This window comes from Monodon monoceros, unplaced genomic scaffold (assembly GCF_005190385.1).
Source record: "Monodon monoceros isolate NGI ecotype Baffin Bay Population unplaced genomic scaffold, NGI_Narwhal_1 Super_Scaffold_5, whole genome shotgun sequence".
Lineage (NCBI taxonomy): Eukaryota > Metazoa > Chordata > Mammalia > Artiodactyla > Monodontidae > Monodon > Monodon monoceros.
In genome coordinates this window covers 49589011-49608137 of record NW_021703782.1, presented here as the reverse complement: position 1 = coordinate 49608137, position 19127 = coordinate 49589011, and the positions used below count along the sequence as shown (strand labels likewise).

At 36.7% G+C, this 19127-nt stretch overlaps 1 protein-coding gene across 9 annotated transcripts in view; it reads right to left on the bottom strand.

Annotated features, from left to right (window-relative positions):
• Nucleotides 1-19127, bottom strand: part of FREM1 (FRAS1 related extracellular matrix 1) — a 170769-nt gene continuing 151642 nt past the window's right edge. For 5 of the 9 annotated variants that reach the window (XM_029202857.1, XM_029202859.1, XM_029202860.1 and 2 more), the window contains 8 exons: nucleotides 16869-17018; nucleotides 15164-15402; nucleotides 14419-14466; nucleotides 13982-14146; nucleotides 13674-13802; nucleotides 13124-13236; nucleotides 4667-4752; nucleotides 1-2860 (listed from right to left, as the gene is read on the bottom strand). In XM_029202857.1, the coding sequence (XP_029058690.1) occupies nucleotides 2661-2860; nucleotides 4667-4752; nucleotides 13124-13236; nucleotides 13674-13802; nucleotides 13982-14146; nucleotides 14419-14466; nucleotides 15164-15402; nucleotides 16869-17018 (1130 nt within the window). In that variant the 3' untranslated portion in view covers nucleotides 1-2660. The remainder of the gene's footprint in view (nucleotides 2861-4666; nucleotides 4753-13123; nucleotides 13237-13673; nucleotides 13803-13981; nucleotides 14147-14418; nucleotides 14467-15163; nucleotides 15403-16868; nucleotides 17019-19127) is intronic. The other 4 variants (XM_029202861.1, XM_029202872.1, XM_029202856.1 and 1 more) reach the window with 3 other exon arrangements.

The following is a 19127-nucleotide window of genomic DNA, read 5'->3' as shown; positions in this document are numbered from 1 at the left end:
TTAATTTTTATACAACACTAGATACAGTATATTTAATAAGCTGCTTTGTCGCAGAAATTAATCAGCACCAGCTTATGGTTTAAATTACACAGAACCATAGTGTTAATGAAAATATGTGCATATTCTTTTTGGCTGTCTTAAAAATAAACACAAACAAAAATGTAAGTAAATGTCACCTACTTCATTTTTACCACTCCTTGGAAGGAGATGAAGTGATTGTCATATGTTTTTTAAGTTTATGCTTAGCAAATATATACTATATATATATATATGTATGTTTTTGTTGAAGACCAACGGTACAAGATTCTGAAAAGCTACACACTATTGAGCTGAGTTAATGCTCTTGGATTAACTGAGACTTTTCCTGAGTCGGTATTCAAGTCTGGGGAGAAGAGTTGGGTGGCATTCAGGTCCTTCTTTCTGATGCTCTCTTTCTCAGCTACAAATCAACCCTCATCTCTTCCTCCACTCTCCCCTTTCTTCTCCTTTCCTATAACCTCCCATTGCCATTCTACCATCACTCCATTTCCTTCCTTCCCACTCCCACCAGAACCTAAAGGATGACAGTAACCAATCAAGGTGGAAAGAACCATGACCATCATTTACTTCTATTTCCCCATCAGTCAAAGCCCAATCATGAGAAGGAGATGAAGGTCATGATGAATATTGCCCAGCACCTACACTTGCCTGAATTAATGTTTCCATGATCAAGAATATTTTAAATATTCTTCTAGTATTTCTATTTGCTATAAAAATCAAAGCAGTCTCTCTTTGTGCTAACATTTGCAATTACATTTAAATATCATTGTCATGGCAGGAATGTAAAATAAAATCTACCATGCTGATCAGGTTCTACATAGTTGCCATGGTTCTGGATTTCCAGTTTTAAATAGTTAATATAGTTCTATAGTTCTAATATATTCCTTATTCCTTGAACTTTTACTTTCCCTCCTAGGATATAGCCCTTTAGGTAAACAACTCTTCATTTCTTTATTCAGCATCCCACCTTTCCACATTGCGGAAGCAAGTGGATCAGAAGGGATTTGAACTGACACAGAGAATGGGTTTTACATCTTTTGGTTAAACACCAGAAACTACTTGTGTCATACAGGAGACCTGTGTATCACAGCAGTCCAGAGCCTACTTGTGATATCTAAGGTAAGGAGCCTCCCGACTCCACAAAGATGTTGGAATTTAATAAGACGTAGAATGTCTAAATCTCATTCCAACATCTTTTTGTAAATATTTCTATTAATCAAAATCTTGATAAATGAGCACAAATAAAACAAGCTTGTCATGTTTTATAACCAGAAACGGGACTGAATTTCTTCAGTCACTTTTACTTTCTCTCAGGGTATTTTTATAATAAAACCTGCACCAAAACTTTGGTCCACTTAATAACTCCATTTTGATTCAGAAGTGACCCTGGTGCTCATATAGCAAGTCACATGTGGCATAACCATATTATTCAGGGATTATGAAAAGAGGAAAATTTGAGTAAATTGTTTAGAAATTAATTTTTAATTTCCTGTAATTAAACCTTGATTTCAGAAGGGAGTCCTTGCAAGGCTGCAACATGCATCACTGCTACAAAATGTTTCACTCAGCAGCCATTATAAATTAATAAGGTACCTTTTCATTAGAGAATCAGGTTAACATGGCATTTCTACAAATATTAAATATTTAAGGGCTCAAAACTGTATCAAAATCCTTTCTGAGAAGATAGGCTTTCAAGAGCTCTGTTTTCAGTATTACTTTTCTTTGTTCATCAGCATAGTTCATTGGGACACTTTTGAGAAAGTCATATTTTTCTTCCATATGTTAATCATCATTCATATATGCTTTTTATTCCAAATGTCATTGAGAAATGCCTGTCAGTACTATAAACATGAATGAAGAGAAAGGCTCATGTTACTTCAAATTTCTCATGACCCTGTAAAGCTGGGGAAACCCAATCATTTGCTTTGGAATGGTGCACCATTCTTATTAGAAAAGGAGATCTGTCTTGTGAGTGGTGATGGGTAGACCTCTGAAGGACAGGTAGCCCCTGAATTCTTACCTGAACTAGAGCTTTGCAGATGAGTTTCCATCTGCCAGATTCTTCCATCTAAAGCCTTCCTTTTTCACCACAGAGAATTCTCCTTTTTATCCACAGCCTCTCAGCTTTCACATGTGAAAGGGCTCCAAAGGGACAAAGCAACCCTTTGCAGTTCAACCTTGACTTAATGAACTGGCAGGGTGAGCTTCCCTCAGATTGAAGTAGTAGAAGCACCTGCAATATAGATTTCAGAATGGACTCATTTGAGGTATTGGGACCAAAAACATCCAAGGACCATGAAATTCGTATTGACTGAAATATGTAGTGAGGTCCCCAGAATAATCAAATCTTGTGCCATATAATACTTGGGGTTTTATTTTGGAAGGTATTGAGATGCAAAAATTTTATCTCTTCCTATAAGTAACATTCATTTATCAATCTTCCTGGAACTATTTAACTGTGTTTCTTCTTTACTAGATAGAATCCTTCAAACACTATGATTAAAAAAAAAAAAAATGTACCAGTCAGTCATGACACCCTGTTTTCTATTGAGCCATGTGCACAAATCCTGGAAATAAATAGGTAAGAAATCCCAAGTGGGCACCTGTAGGGCCAGTTACATTTAGAGTTTCCTGGAGCACATATAATTGTGAGATCTGCCCTTCTTACAGTCCTTTGTTTGCCATTTTCCTTGTCTTTGAACCAAAACACAGTTCTTGCCAGGCTTTGAACGTTGAGGAGGCCCTCTCCTCCAGTTGGTGAAGGTCACAGGTTCACCGCCGATCCACTCCCAGTGGCCAGCATGCACTTGGTCATTCAAACCTAATGTGAACCAAAGAAGTGTGCCATAGGATTTTATTACATTTACAATTGGATATCATATCAACCTGTTATTCAAAGTTAAGTAATCACATACAAATGTAGGCCTGCGTTCTAAAACAAGGACTAGGACCTGGGAATCCTATAAGACACAAGTGGGAACACAAGGCTTTGGGGTCAGGCAGATTGGAACCCAAATCCTAGCTCCACCACTTGCTAGTTGAACATCTTTGGGCAGGTTATTTAACCTCTCTGAGTTCTCTGAGTTTTAGTTTTCTCAACTCAGAAGTGTATGTCTAAATATATCCAAGCCTGTTTTGAGGATTAAAACAGATAACTCATATAAAGCTCATGACATATAAGTGTTTAGTAAATGGCAATTATTATTCAGAGTATCCTACAGGCAGAACTCCTATCACATTCTTGTCTATTCTTCTTCCTCACGATTTAAATGTCTCGATTTTCATATTTGAAAGTAGCTTACTAAGTATTATTTTTAGTCTGGAGCTTAAGGTTTTTTCAATCTGCTACAGTTCTAATAAAAAGCAGCTTTTCTCAACTTGTCTCTCTACTCCCACTGGCAGTTTTTTGAAAATTACACTTCAATGTTGTAAAGCTCTTGTAATTTTTCTTAAAGAAGCATTCCTCCTCCTGTCTTTCAGAATAGAAATAAAAATAATAGCATGAGAAAAGAATCCTCTGCAATAGGATGGCCTGGCAGCTCCCAAACCAAATTTGACCATGAAAACAGTCTTTGTTACATAGCATGTAACCCTCTCCCCACTGGTTCTCATTCTATATTTTGGGGTAGAATAAAATGAAGTATTTTTGGTTGGGAATGACTGTCTCCTCTGGACTGTTTCTTTGAATTATTGATCAGGTGATGCTATGCCCAAGGACTTTTTGGGGATAAAGCCTTGACATCAGTCATTGTGGACATAGAGAAAATTTATCTTCCAGCCTTAATTTAATACTCTCAGATGATTTCAGAATTAGACGCTCACTGAGTATTACAGAGATTTTGAGAAGCCAAGAGTGCGTTTATTATAATTCCCTGAAATACAATACCTTTAAGGAGAGATGGTAAGAATAGTGACTTCAGTGCACCCTGAGAATTCTATTTCTAAACTGGCTTGAAAAGATTTGTATTACTGTTAAAACTGTAGAAAATATTAAAACTTCAGAAAACAAAGGATAAAATTAAGATCATCTATAATTCTTAACTGGACATACAAAATAAATTTCTACTTTTTGGCTTATTTCTTTTTATGTCTATACATATAAGTATATATGTATATCACACATATATACACTTCTTTTTTATTCTAAATTATTTCATGCTTCATATGGCTGTAGACAGTGCTTTTTCACTTAGCACCTTGCCACAAATGCAGTGCATTACATATTTTATATACAATATGCATTCAACATTGAATGAATTCATAAACATAAGGTATTTTGTCATGTCTTTAATATTTGATGCCTTACAAAAGCATTAAATATTCTTTCATATGGCTATACTATAATTTATTTCACCATCCCCTATTTACAACTGTTTCTAATTTTTTACTTTTAGAAATAACATTTTAAAAATTCTCTTACTTATAAATTGAATCACATTCTACATTATTTCTTGGAGCTAGATGCCTATAAATGAAAGTATTATGTAATTAAGATGAGTTTTAAAAGACAGACTGTCCAACTGTCTAACCATTGCTTATTATTGTAAACCACAATTATTTGGCCTATGGAAGGGAGACGTTCTCTTCGCGTTCTTGCCTTCCCCCTCAGGGCAGCGCGGATACTTGCCTATCCAAAAGGGCTTTCTTCCACCGATGTCCCAAAGCCATTGCATATGCTGCCTGGAGAGGACAGTTACAAGGCTGCCCAGGTGACTAGATGCAAACACACGAAAATGAGAGTGTCAGTGACAAGGAGTTCAACATTTCTGCTGATGTGAAATGCATAATGGAAATCAAAGATAGTTTAAAATAGAAAAAAAGCTATGTATGTAGAAAGAACTTTCCAAGATTTTAATACTCTATTTTTTTATATTAATGAGTATCTGCAGGGTGGGGTAGGTGACAGCAAAGAAAGTGATATTGTATTATAATATCTGGGCTTTAAAGCACAAATTTAATGGGTTTTAAACATCTTTTGAGAAAATCAGCAACTGCTTACTTATATAGATTAATTACTTGATGCCAAAAAATGACTCTTCTCATGGGAAGTTTATCTCTAAGTGGCATAAATTTGGCAATTTCCCAGTTAATTTGGCCAGTAAGGTAACCCAAACTATACGGATAAAATTACTTGAAGACGACATTTTGAGCTTTGCATGTTTAGTCAAATACCCCAATATTTGTGACTCTTTCATCCCACCCAGAGAAACAGGCTCAGCCTCACTGTCAAACCTTCGTATGTTGTGCAGAAGTTAAAGCACCTGTTCTTACAAATATATATAAACATTTTCCCCAAAATATAATTCTATTTTTAATAAGTTTAAGGTATACAGCATAATGACTTGACTTACATATATAGTGAACTTTGATTACCATGATATGTTTAGTTAACACCCACCATTTCATACAGTTACCAAAAAAAAAAAGAAAAGGAAAGAAAAAAAATGCTTTTCTCCTTGTGATGAGAGCTCTTGGAATTTACTCTCTAAACAACTTTCAAATCTACCACACAGCAGTGTTAACAATAGTTAACAATGTTATACATTACATCCCCTGTATTTACTTATAACTGGAAGTTTATGTCTTTTGATTACCTTCATCTAACTCTCCCACCTCACATCCCTCACCTCTGGTAACCACAAATCTGATCTCTTTTTCTATGTCTTTTTGTTTTTAGATTCCACATGTAAGTGAGATCATATAGTATTTGTCTTTCTCTGTCTGACTTATTTCATTTAGCATAATGCCCTCAAGGTCTACTCGTGTTGTCCCAATTGGCAGGATTTCCTTATTTTTATGGCTGAATAATATTCCTGTGTGTGTGTGTGCGCGCGCGCATGCGTGTACCACGATTTCTTTATCTGTTCGTCTGTTGATGGACACCTGGGTCATTTCCATGTCTTGGCTATTGTAAAAAATGCTGTTATAAACATGGGGGTGCAGATACATCTTCGACATAGTATTTTCATTCCCTTCAGACATATTCCCAGAAGAGGAAATGCTGGGTCATATGGTAGTTCAATTTTTAACTTTTGAGGGGCCTCAATACTGTTTTCCATAGTGGCTTCACCATTTTACAATCCTACCAACAGTTTACAAAGGTTTCCTTTTCTCCACATCCTTGCCAGTGTTTATCTCTTGTCTTTCTGATGACAGACACTCTTAACAGGCATAAAAATTCCTTATGAATTATTTTCTCAGCTAGCTGAATTTTTCCTATAAGCAATATTTGATTCTATCTAATTCCCCAACAGTGTTCATTAAAAGCTCTTTAAAATGCTTTAAGTAAAAAGCCAATAAATAATTATTTTTTTTTCTTTTCTTCTTTTTCTAATACAGAAAGTCTCAAAAAAAAAAAAAAAGAAACAAACAAAATCACCTTGATCTTCTTGCCTGGTTAATATCTACTGATATTTTAAAAAGCAGGAAACATCATTAGTAATACATACTTGTCACAAGTTTAGACTGTTGAATTTTTTTTCCTTTTGCCTATATCTTTCCAAACTTTAGATTCATTTCTCTGCTTTTCCAGATCATCTGGAGTGAACATAATCTAACCTGTCTCTTAATGATTTTTTTCCTACTAGTACAGTAGTTTAGTTTTGTATGATGCAGTGGTGACTTCAGGGCCTTCTGAGATAGGTAGGCTCTTCCCCACTTTTCTGAATGTCCTTGGGCTGCCGGATTTGGGTTGTGTGACTTGGTTCTGACTTACTGTCAGCTCCTATCTGACAGTTACAGCAGATATGATAGCCAATTTTTCTCCCCTCTCTCTCACATCCAATATGGTAATTCTGAGGTGCTGCGGGTTTAGAACATGGAATATGAAGTGTGTATAAAATATAGACTGAGGGAGGGCTTGAGGGGCTGCTTCAGTCAATGTGGTGTATTAGACAGAACATGGGACACCTGGGTTCCACTTTCTGCTCTGTCCCCAATTTCCTTATGGATGTAACTTCCGCCTCAGTGTCTTTATCAGGAAGGAACAGGTTTTATTCAAGGATATTTAACATCTCCTCCTGCTTTAAGATCCTTGAAACTGTCTTTAAAAGATACTTTGTAAAATCCATTTTAGCTGGTCAAGTACAAGTTTGATTTCCTTTTTGATGCTATGAGAAGCAAAAAGTCCCAAAAGAGCAAGAGGGGAAAACAGCTGTGTTTAGGCTACGTAAAATGTTAGACCATAGTTATTTACAAAAAAAATATTTAGGCATTTGTATGTTGATTATTTTATAAAAATACCATTCATTTTGTTTTATACCCATATACAAATAAAATAGAGAATATTAACTATATAGATATGTATATATTATAGAGATATAAAAATAAAATATAGAGACACACACAAATAAAAATCTTTTGACAGCTCTGACAGTTGAAAGCATTCAAAGTGTAGTATTAAAAAGAGAAACCTTAATTTTTTCAGCTACAGAAATAAACATCTACTTCTTTGAAACTTTTTGATTAAATATAGATGTATCTTAGACTAAATCTTTAAGGATAGGTCAGCAGGGGTTCCAGACACTCCTGTGGGAAAGCAAAATGGTTTCATAGATAATGATCTATAATAATAGAATTACCAAATGTACAAGGACTGCCTAAGGAAATGAGCAGATGAGATTACAGTATGTAAATTCAAGAAATACCTAATCTAGAAGTCTGGCTCCTCTGGGCTAGAAAAATAATAAAACACCAATGGGGAGCAAAGGAGATTGGAGATAAAGATTGGGTTGAGTTAGCAATCTGATTAAGGACAAAGGATAGAGTAAAATTTGCTGTTCTTCTTGAAACACGGGTGCTGTAAATGACCATATGTAAAGGACCATCAGGTAGCAAGGGAGCCTGAAGAAACATAACCGAGAATTGAAAAATGGTCCCTGAGACCAAACAAAAACACTCTAGATGCATATTAATTCTAATTATAGAATCTAAAACCATCTCCTAAAAATATTCATGAGAAGGTAAATAGCCAGGTTATAAAATGTTGAAACTATTAATTTTACATCACAGAAGGAATCGATAATTCCCAGAGGAATATTTATTTTTCAAGGGAAAGAGGTTGGAGAAGAGGACTAAATGAACCTGAAAAGCAATGGGTGAAGGGAAGCAGAGAGGCCCATAGAATGAATGAAAACATGTTGGATGACGGAGGAGGTCTTGGGGTTCAGAGAAAAATATACTGAGGAGGTGGCCTTGTCGTCCAAAAGTGTTCCTCTTAAAATGACTGATCCAAAAGAATGTGCAGATCTTTTATTTTTGTTTTAGTTTGCTTTTAATCTGCTGCTAGGCATTTGCTGGAATGCCTGTAACTAGTATTAACTGTTCTTGGGATCATCATTCTTATTGTCCTTTTGAAATAAAATGCATATTGAAGTATCATACAAAAGCCATCAGGTCAAATATTCATACCCATTTTTCACTTAAAATTTGAAAATTAGAAGCTTTTTATGATATTTTAAAAATCTCGGGCTTCCCTGGTGGCGCACTGGTTGAGAATCTGCCTGCCAATGCAGGGGCACGGGTTCGAGCCCTGGTCTGGGAAGATCCCACATGCCGCGGAGCAACCGGGCCCGTGAACCACAACTACTGAGCCTGCGCGTCTGGAGCCTGTGCTCCGCAACAAGAGAGGCCGCGAGAGTGAGAGGCCCACGTACCACGATGAAGAGTGGTCCCCGCACCGCAATGAAGAGTGGCCCACACTTGCCACAACTAGAGAAAGCCCTCGCACAGAAATGAAGACCCAACACAGCCAAAAATAAATAAATAAATTTATTTAAAAAAAAAAAAAGAACAATCTGCCTAACAATAAGCTGATTAATTTAGGAAAAAAAAATAAAAATCTCACACCAAATATATTTTATCTCTTACACACCCTGGAATACCGTCAGAAATGGTATTTGATAAATGCTTTAATTTCTGGACCAGTATGGTAAATACATAACATGTAAGTCAAAATAGTTTATATTACTGATAGATACATAATGTCACTCTCTAAAATATGATGGAAAAACTCCAGTTGCCCCCTGAAAACTTTCTCTTGCTCTGAAAGCTGTCTCAGTTTTACATCTAAAAAAAGGTCTCAGTACTACAGTTAAAACAATTCCCTGAAACCAGAGGTTTATAAAATTAACTTCACAATGATATGAAAAAGTTAGTTCTGAAACTGCTTATAACATAATGTTTGATCTGCTATATACGATCACTAATCCTCTTGAATTAATAGGGGAGATAGAAAATTTCCATCACTATTATACTGGATTTTATAATAGTTTACTGCAGAACAAAATACCTATTTAGGTATTTCTTAATACCATTATTCTGAGATTATGATCTTCTAGGTTTTTGGTGTCAAAAAACATTTCTTATGAAATAATGGCAATTAAGGTAATATTGTTGATGTCTTCATTTTGACAACCCTGTATTAGTCGCCCAATATCTTTTTTATTTTATTGATCCACCTAGTTACCCAAATCTGTTGTATTTCTATACACTAACAACAAAATATCAGAAAGAGAAGCTAAGGCAACAATCCCATTTATTACTGCATCAAAAAGAATAAAATACTTAGGAATACCTAATGAGGCAAAAGACCTGTACTTCGAGAGCTATAAGATGGTGATGAAAGAAACTGAAGATGACAAACAGATGGAAACTTATACTGTGTTCTTGGATTGGAAGAATCAATATTGTTAAAATGACCATACTACCCAAGACAATCTACAGATTCAGTGCAATCCCTATCAAATTACTGACGGTATCTTTCACAGAACTGGAACAAAAAAAAAAAATTTAATTTGTATGGAAACAAAAAACACTCTGAATAGCCAAAACAATCTTGAGAAAGAAGAATGGAGCTCGAGGAATCACACTTCCTAACTTCAGGCTATACTGCAAAGCTATAGTAATCAAAAGACTATGGTACTGGCACAAAAACAGACACACAGATCAATGCAACAGGATAGAAAGCCCAGAAATAAACCCATGCACTTATGGTCAATTCATCTATGACAAATGAGACAAGAATATACAGTGGAGAAAAGACAGTCTCTTCAATAAGTGGTGCTGGGAAAATCAGACAGCTACCTGTAAAGGAATGAAATTAGAACATTCTCTAACACCATATACAAAAATAAACTCAAAATGGATTAAATATCTAAATGTAAGACTGGATACTACAAAACTCCTAGAGAAAAACATAGACAGAACACTCTTTCACATAAATCGCAGCAATATTTTTTTGGATCTGTCTCCTAGAATAATGGAAACAAAAGCAAAAATAAACAAATGGGACCTAATTAAAAGCTTTTGCATGGCAAAGGAAACCATAAACAAAATGAAAAGACAACCTATAGAATGGGAGAAAATATTTGCAAATGATGCTACTGACAGGGATTAATTTCCAAAATATATAAAGAGCTTATACAGCTCAGTATCAAAAAAAGCCAAGCAATCCAATTGAAAAATGGGCAGAAACCTAAATAGACATTTCTCCAAAGAAGACATACAGATGGCCAACAGGCACATGAAAAGATGCTCAAGATTGCTAATTATTAGAGAAATGCAAATCAAAACTACACTAAGGTATCACCTCTCACTGGTTAGAATGACCATCACCAAAAAGCTCACAAATAATAAATGCTGGAGAGGGTGGGGAAGAAAGGAACCCTCTTATACTGTTAATGGAAATGTAAATTGGTGCAGCCACTATGGAGGTTCCTTAAAAAACTAAAAATAGAGTTACCATATAACCCAGCAATCCCACTACTGGGCATATATCTGGAAAAGACAAAAACTCTAATGTGAAAAGATTCATGCACCACGGGGTTCACAGCAGCACTATTTACAATAGCAAAGACATGGAAGCATCCTAAATGTGCATCAACAGATGAATGGATAAAGAAGAAATGGTATATATATACAACGGAATATTACTCAGCCATAATAAGGAATGAAATAGTGCCATTTGTAGCAACATGGATGCAACTAGAGATTATCATACTAAGTGAAGTAAGACAGAGAAAGACAAATATCATATGATATCACTTACATACGGAATCTGAAAAAAAATGATACAAATGAACTTATTTACAAAACAGAAATAGACTCACAGACAAAGAAAATAAACTCATGGTTACCAAAGGGGAAAAGAGGGGGGGAGGGATAAATCAGGAATTTGGGATTAACAGCTACACACTACTATATATAAAATTGATAAACAATAAGAACCTACTGTATAGCACAGGGAACTATATTCAATATTTTGTAATAACCAATAATGGACAAGAATCTGAAAAAAAGAATATAAATATATATACATATATATATGTAACTTGCTGTACACCTGAAACATTGTAAATCAACTATACTTCCATAAAAAATAAATTTGTAAAATAATATTTCTATATTCTAAAGAAAAAAATTAATTTATCAAGAAAAGAAAATTTGTCTATTCCCTTTTTGATGGAGAAAATATACACAATTCCTATAAATCAATAACAAGAAGACAAATGACCCAAACTACTGTTATTAAAAAGGTTACTAATGAAATTCTTGTAAGTGCTTTTTTTTAAAATATATATTATTATTTCTCTTGGGTAAATACCTAGGAGTAGAATTGCTAGGTCACAGGGCAGATGCTTGTAACTTTGTAAGAAACTGCAAGACAGTTCTACAAAGAGGTTGTACCATTTTACAATTCCACCAACAATAAATGAGAATTCCATTTGCTCTACAACATAGTCTTTGTGATTTTAACTATTCTAGTGGGTGTGAAGTGGTATTTTATTGTGGTTTTAATTTGCATTTCTCTGGCATCTAATGGTGGTGGGCACCTTTTCATGTCTTTATTGACCAACTGTCTCTCTTTACTTGTGAAATCTCAAAGTCAATTGCTATTTTTTTTAACATCTTTATTGGAGTATAATTGCTTTACAATGGTGTGTTAGTTTCTGCTTTATAACAAAGTGAATCAGCTATACATATACATGTATCCCCATATCTCTTCCCTCTTGCGTCTCCCTCCCTCCCACCCTCCCTATCCCACCCCTCTAGGTGGTCACAAAGCACAGAGCTGATCTCCCTGTGCTGTGTGGCTGCTTCCCACTAGCTATCGGTTTTACACTTGGTAGTGTATATGCTATTTTAGAAAAATCTGGTTGTCACTGATTTGTAGGAGATGTTTATATTTTCTGGATTTGAGACCTTTATCAGATACATGATTTGAGATGAGCTTTTCCCAAATGTGGTCTAACCTTTCATTTTCTTAATAGTGTCTTTAGATGAACATAACTTTTAAAATTTGATGAAGTGCAAAATCTGACTGATATCCACCAGCAATTTATCTAGTCTCAATTTCTAGCCATGGAACATATTAGTCTAATTGCATTGCTTTGGATAATATCCAGGGAGGCAAAAAAGGAGGGTCAGAGATAGTTACATATGCATTTTTAAAGTCTGCCTCAGCTAGATAAATTTTGTTGTCATTATCTGACCACGAGTCATCTTTCATTGAGTGTTCTGTTATCCAATCACCCTTTGTCCAACTCGTCTGGCTTCATAATCATCAATGCCTCTTACATTGTTATAGGCCTGATGCCATAAGACTTTTCATTGCTATATATTTTCAAATCAGTGGGCAGGAATTACTATTTAATAAATGTAGAATCTGCAACACTGCTGACTCAGAGAATCTCCTTCTGACTTTCTCCAAAAGTTTAAGATAGAGAGGCTAAAAAATAGAACTGTGATATGGGGATATATGTATACGTATAGCTGATTCATTTTGTTATACAGCAGAAACTAACACAACATTGTAAAGCAATTATACTCCAATAAAGATGTGAAAAAAAACCCAGAACTGTGGCAATGGCACAGTTTTATCATAAAAGAGCTACGTCAAAATACATTAGTAAGGTCAGCCCAAATCCATTCTGAACTACAGAGCTCCCTCCAAAATCCTAAAACAAAGCCAGGTAGATATCAGACACTCAACGCTTGAATGAATGAAGCAACATTGCAGTTCCATGAGAAAACAGAGAAACATCAGCAAAGAAACATCAATCAAATGTGAAACAGGGTTTCTTACTGTTCCCTGCAAGCTTGGGCGGCTATGATCCAGGTGCCCTTCTGCTCTGTGATCAAGGAGTGGCAGTAGCCTAAGTGATGGTGCCACCCAGCTGGGCATGATTTATCTTCCACCTGAAAAATAGTTGTCCATGTTCACATTATAATGTTCTTTACAATCTAGAGTCTGTTCTCAGCATAGAGAGTCCTATGAGTCCCCTAATGTGAGTAATTTTGTCACCAGAAAGGAAGTCAGCCTTAATCCCAATCCTCTACTTTGAGAAATGCAATGGCTTTTTATGGAACACACTGGTAAAGTCAGCAGTGTTTTAATTTTACACTTTGACATTATGATAACTGAATAAAATAAGTAAACATCTTTTCAAATTGTATTGCTTAACTAATGTGTCTTGTGATTTTTAAAACACCAACTGGCCATCTTTTCCTCTTCACCTTCGAAGTGTAACAGAGCAGGCCGAGGTAGCAGGAGTGGACAGGGCACTCCCTCTCTCTCAGCTTATCATGGGACATGCTGCAAGTACAGGTACTTGGCTGCTCGGCCTGTGTCCCACCTTGGTGTGAGGGCTCCAAGATTTCCAGGCAATTCCATTGCACTTATACAGCTTTTGGAGGCTTTCTTCAAAGTGGAAGAGTCCCTTTAATTCCAGTGTGCAGTTCTTTGGAAATGAGGGCAAACGGTCCTATAGCAAAGAAAGGTGATTCAGACTTGATGTAAGTTGATCACACTTGTACCTCTTTTAGGTCATCATTTGTTGAGTAGCATTTGTGTTGCGTCAACTATCCCCAAGCTTGAAGGCTGTTTTATGACCCAGAACACAGCTTGCTGTAAAGTGAATAGGAAGTGAAGAGATCTTCATACCTGTTGGGGGAAGTGTGAGCCGGTTGTGGATTCCTCCTTATCTGCTTGAGGCAGTTCTGCCACTTTGATTGTCTTTTGTGGATGACTAACAATGGATACTTTGGCCTTACTTTTGTGAGTTGAGGAACTGTCATCCTCCAGTTTCAGGGAAATCATTCCATGATACTTGAGGAAATCAACAAACAACAATAAAGAAAAAATAAACACCAAGAGAGCAAACAAAAACATTTGTTGCAAAAATGAGCAATCCAAAAATTGGATCAAAACAAAAAGATAAAAGGTGTATTTTTTTTCTGGCCACCCAAGCTTCTAAAACAAATTTCAAAACATGTTTTTAAGAGAAATACATAAATATAACAGTTATGAAAGGTAGTTTCACTAAATATTTTGTATCCATAAATACAAGACATTTAGCAATTCTCTCAGACTATGCTTACATTGTAGATGATGTCTGTTCCATTTCTATAAACAGAGGATGGATGGACCTGAAATCAAGAGAGAACAAAATATGAAAAAAATTGACTTGAATAATAGGGTAAAACCCTTCCAAGAAGATACTTTTAATGACTGAAAAAATTTTAAACATATGTTTTTCTTAAGATTTTCCATGCCTAAATCATTGGAATTTTTATAAAATCACTGGACCTAATGGCACTTTATCAATGTTGACTCATCTATTCTTAGTCCCAGTTAGAGAGAAAAAACATCCTTATTTTTTTGGTACATCTATAGTACACAGAGGTCCAGTGTGTACTATATGCATATGTAACCCATGAGTTACATACATACACCCATGAGTGTGTGCCTGGTTAGAAAACTAGGCTGATAATGTCAAAGCCACTGTTTCCACACCCAAGTAGATCATTTAATCTCATTCTATTTCAGCGTCACTGGTCATTCCCCATCTGTCTTGATCACAAAAGGAACCAAAGCAGAAATCATATGGATGAGTCAGAATATCTATCACCTCAGTCAGTACAATAAATGAAGTAGGTCGGCATTATGCTATTTGTATACAAAAGGCACTTCATGATGGTCTAAGGAGCCGTGAAAATCACCATGGCCCTCAGTCACTGTGAGAACCAGAACAGCTTCCACAGTGTTTCAGAATACTTATTAAGATCTTTTGATCCTTTCAGTATGCACTCCACACATCAAAACCAAAGAGGTCCCCATCCTTACGCTTTTGCCATTCCCTTGGGTCCTAAGCTTCATGAGAGAAAGATCTTCAGAATCAAAGTCCCGCAGGGTGTCTCCCTTGGCGACCGCTAGCTGCTTGGAAGATGGAAGGGGTCTTCTTTCCGGATGAAAGGAACCAGAAGTGGTGCTTGAGGAAGCCTCTGGGGAGAGCAGGCTCCAAATGCCCTTCTCCCACGCATTGGGCATGTTTGCATTGAAGGCATATGAAGGATGGCACTGTCCTGGAGGCACACAAAATGGCAGGTCAGTTCATTTTACACAAACAGATAAGTGATCACATGGAGAAAGTCCCTGGAGCAGCTTGTCATTAAACTCAGACGGATGATTTTCCCACCAGATGTTGCCTTTCTGCCATTTGCCAGAAACCCCTTTACTCTTCATCAGTGTTCATCCAGAAAGGCTGTGCCCTTCTGCACATCTACAGGGTGACTATAAGTCATGAAATTGATTTCATGAACCACAGATGAAAATCACTCTCGTGATTTTATAATCATCCCATCTACTTGGGCAATAGCCTCCCTTCATATTATAGAACCCCTCCATATTATCGGGTTTACTCCCTGATCAAGTATCATTGCACAAACACTTTAAAGTGTTCATCCTTTCCCCAATCTCCTAGAGGGAGAAACTGGAATTGTTTGAAGATGTCAGTGAAATCAAGTTAACAGTTATAAAAATGAGCATTTAACTGTTACAGAAAAGATCCAGTAAATCTTAATGGAGCTCCTTTGATTAGAAATATTGCCAATTAGTATGAAAAAAGTCTAAACCTAGCAGCCTCGTCTGGATACTTTACACTTCACGCGTAAAGTGTGTATTTTATGTATTTATGTACTTAATGTGACCAGAAAATTCTACTGAAAAAGAAATGAATTTGGTGAGGTAAGGTGGTATGGGAGAGATGCTATGGTAAAGGAAAGAGGATAGTGTCTGTTTTTATTATAGGATGAGAAAGAGGAGATAATAAATTTCAGGTAAGAAAAACATACGGCCTGTAGGGTGTGACGTGTCAAAATAGGAAGGTGAGACCAAGCATAGTAACTGGACACTTGTCAACTGCTAAATAGACAAATAAGTAGAAGGTATTTGTCAGGAAAAACGTCAGAGCACCAAGACTTTGGGCTGCTCTTTATTTTATTTAGTTCACACGTTGTTCCTTAGCATATACTATCCAGGACCTATTTGGCTGTGCAACCCAAGGTTATTAATTAATATTCTCCAGCTGCTCCTGAATCCCCAAGCCAGCTGCATCTTTCACATCTATTTTTCTCCAATTCCTTCCTCTCAGAATTTTCGGGGTCACGCTACAGTGGGGACTCAGATTTTAGGCATTAAGAGCTCTCTCTAACAGAGGAAGATAATTACAGCCCTATAAACTCTGGGGGGAAAATAATTGTCGATAGATTCTCAGCGACATTGTTCCCCCTTGGTGAGAACAACAAACGGGTGAGGAAAAAAACAACGAAGCTCTGACTTGTTGCTTTTCTCAAACGGTCGTTCTTAGCAGGAGGAAAACCACATGAAGCAGAAACCAGAATAAAGGGCCTACATCACGACTGAGGTTGCTTTCTTGACAAGAAATTAAGCATTTTGATTTGAAGGTGTTATCAAGCACACTGGCTGTTGAAAGCAAGCAGCTACAGTGCCAGGACTGCTCCTGATTTCAAGATGAGGATCAAAAGAATACCTCCTTTTGAGTCCAAAATTTTCACTGCGGTTTTTGTCTTTGTGCCAAGAACCGCATTCACGGGGGAGTTCAGAATTACTTCAAAGACCTCATCATCTTCCTCTAATCCGTCATAGGTAATTGCTATATTCCACATCTTAGTTGACATTCCTACAAGAAGTAAACATTTTAATTACTCTTTAATTGCTATTTCAATCACCTAGGTGTCAGAGAAATATATTAATTAACATGTCTACAGCTAGACTGCAGTAGCCTGAGTGAGCTATTGTACTGCTACCAACTCGCAGAAGTCGTGCTGTTCTCCTAAATAATATTAAGAGACCACATTTGTTCCTGGACAATGATGTTTCCCTTTAAATGCAAACACTGTAACAAAAAAAGCAAGCTGCATTAGGCAAGGGATGAACAAAAAATGGTGAGCAGTTGAGATCTAAGACAATTTTTTCCTGACCTGCCCCTTCTCTCCTTAAGAATAAACAACTACTGCAATCTTTAAATCTTAATAGTTTGAAAAACCTTAAGATGTTGATGCAGACAGTCAGAAGTGATTATTGGATGGTACTTCATGCTATTCACAGAAGTGATTGATTTCTAACGACAGCTGCTTCCATCGGCTGCCCTACTTCCTGAGATCCTTCTCGCCCACAAATGCTTTTTCTGATGATGTAATACTCAGGAGTTTGATATCCTCCTACAGAGAATTTATAGGCTGGGGGGGTTCTTGAAATAGACGGAGCCGATTTTTTTTTTTTTTTCTTTCTGTCTGCCTCTGTTCATGGAGTTACAATCAAGCTTGGTTCACAGTAACTTTGCGAACTTAATGCAAAAGAGCTTTGATGTTACAAACATATCCCCAGCTATCCTGTCACCACCAAGATGGGACACAAAGCAACCCCAAAAACACAAAATATTAAAGCGGGAAGAAACTTTTGAAATTGTCAAATCTTGACCAGTTTCCATGACGTGGATAGCAGGACATCCCCCATGGGTTTATTTAGAAGAGTTGGCAGGAAGGAAAGAAAGTATTGTTTAGGGAAGAAAGATGGCTCAGTTTTAAGGGGAAAAAGATAAACTTATGGTTTAACCTTTGAGGACTAAGTTTTGAAACTTTATTCTGTGTCATTTACTCATTGGCTATTTGAGTGATTTTATTCCCATAAACCCATCTATATAAGCAGTTAAACATTTTTTTCTAGTCTTCTCATCTGAAAATCGGATTCTTTTCTCCTTGCAGGTTGTTTTCTACAGATTTATGCCTCTCAGTTGTGCTAGCTAGATGATGGCCTCCTTCTTGAAGGTATGTTGCTTATAGAGTTCATCATGGAATCTAAGTCTCATCAATCCCCAACAGAATCCAATGGAAAGAGGAAACTGTTCACTTATCCTACTCTTGCCTGCACTTAGAGAGAAAAATTAAGGGTCTTTGAAATAATTTTATTTAAAAAAAATAGGCTGGCAGGTAAGTTGTTAAGCTTTCAGTATCCACTGAGTTTTTCTTTTTTTTTGAACTTTTTTTTTAATGTTTTCAAGTCTCATCCATGTTGTAACATGTATTAGTCCTTCACTGATTTTTTTTTTTTTTTTTTTTGGCTGCGTTGGGTCTTTGTTGCTGCGCGCGGGCTTTCTCTGGTTGCGGCGAGCAGGGGCTGCTCTTCGTTGCGGTGCGTAGGCTTCTCATTGCGGTGGCTTCTCTTGTTGCGGAGCACGGGCTCTAGGCACACAGGCTTCAGTAGTTGTGGCTCGCAGGCTCTAGAGCGCAGCCTCAGTAGCTGTGGCGCACGGGCTTAGTTGCTCCGTGGCATGTGGGATCTTCCCAGACCAGGGATTGAACCCGTGTCCCCTGCATGGGCAGACGGATTCTTAACCACTGCGCCACCAGGCAAGTCCCTCCACTGAGTTCTTAAATCAATTACTTTCATAGTCTTTACAAAGACAACATTTAAGCATTTAATATAAACTACATAACTCCCGCCTCGTGGCTGGATGAATCAGTCCATCAAAATATATATTTTGTATTATGTGCTTGCCTTTGGTGGATGCTAGGGAGAATACTAGAGGTATAACATAAGGAAGCCCTGACATAAAGGAATTTAAAACCTTCTTGAAGAGACAAGATGTAAATACCAGAAAAGTCAATTATTCCAGTTTGTGTATAATTAGCTGTCCAAAGGTACAGAATAGATGGTAAATACTACATGTATGTGGGCTCCAGAGTTGGAAGGACCTGGGAGGAAATGGGAAAACAACAGAAGCAAAGTC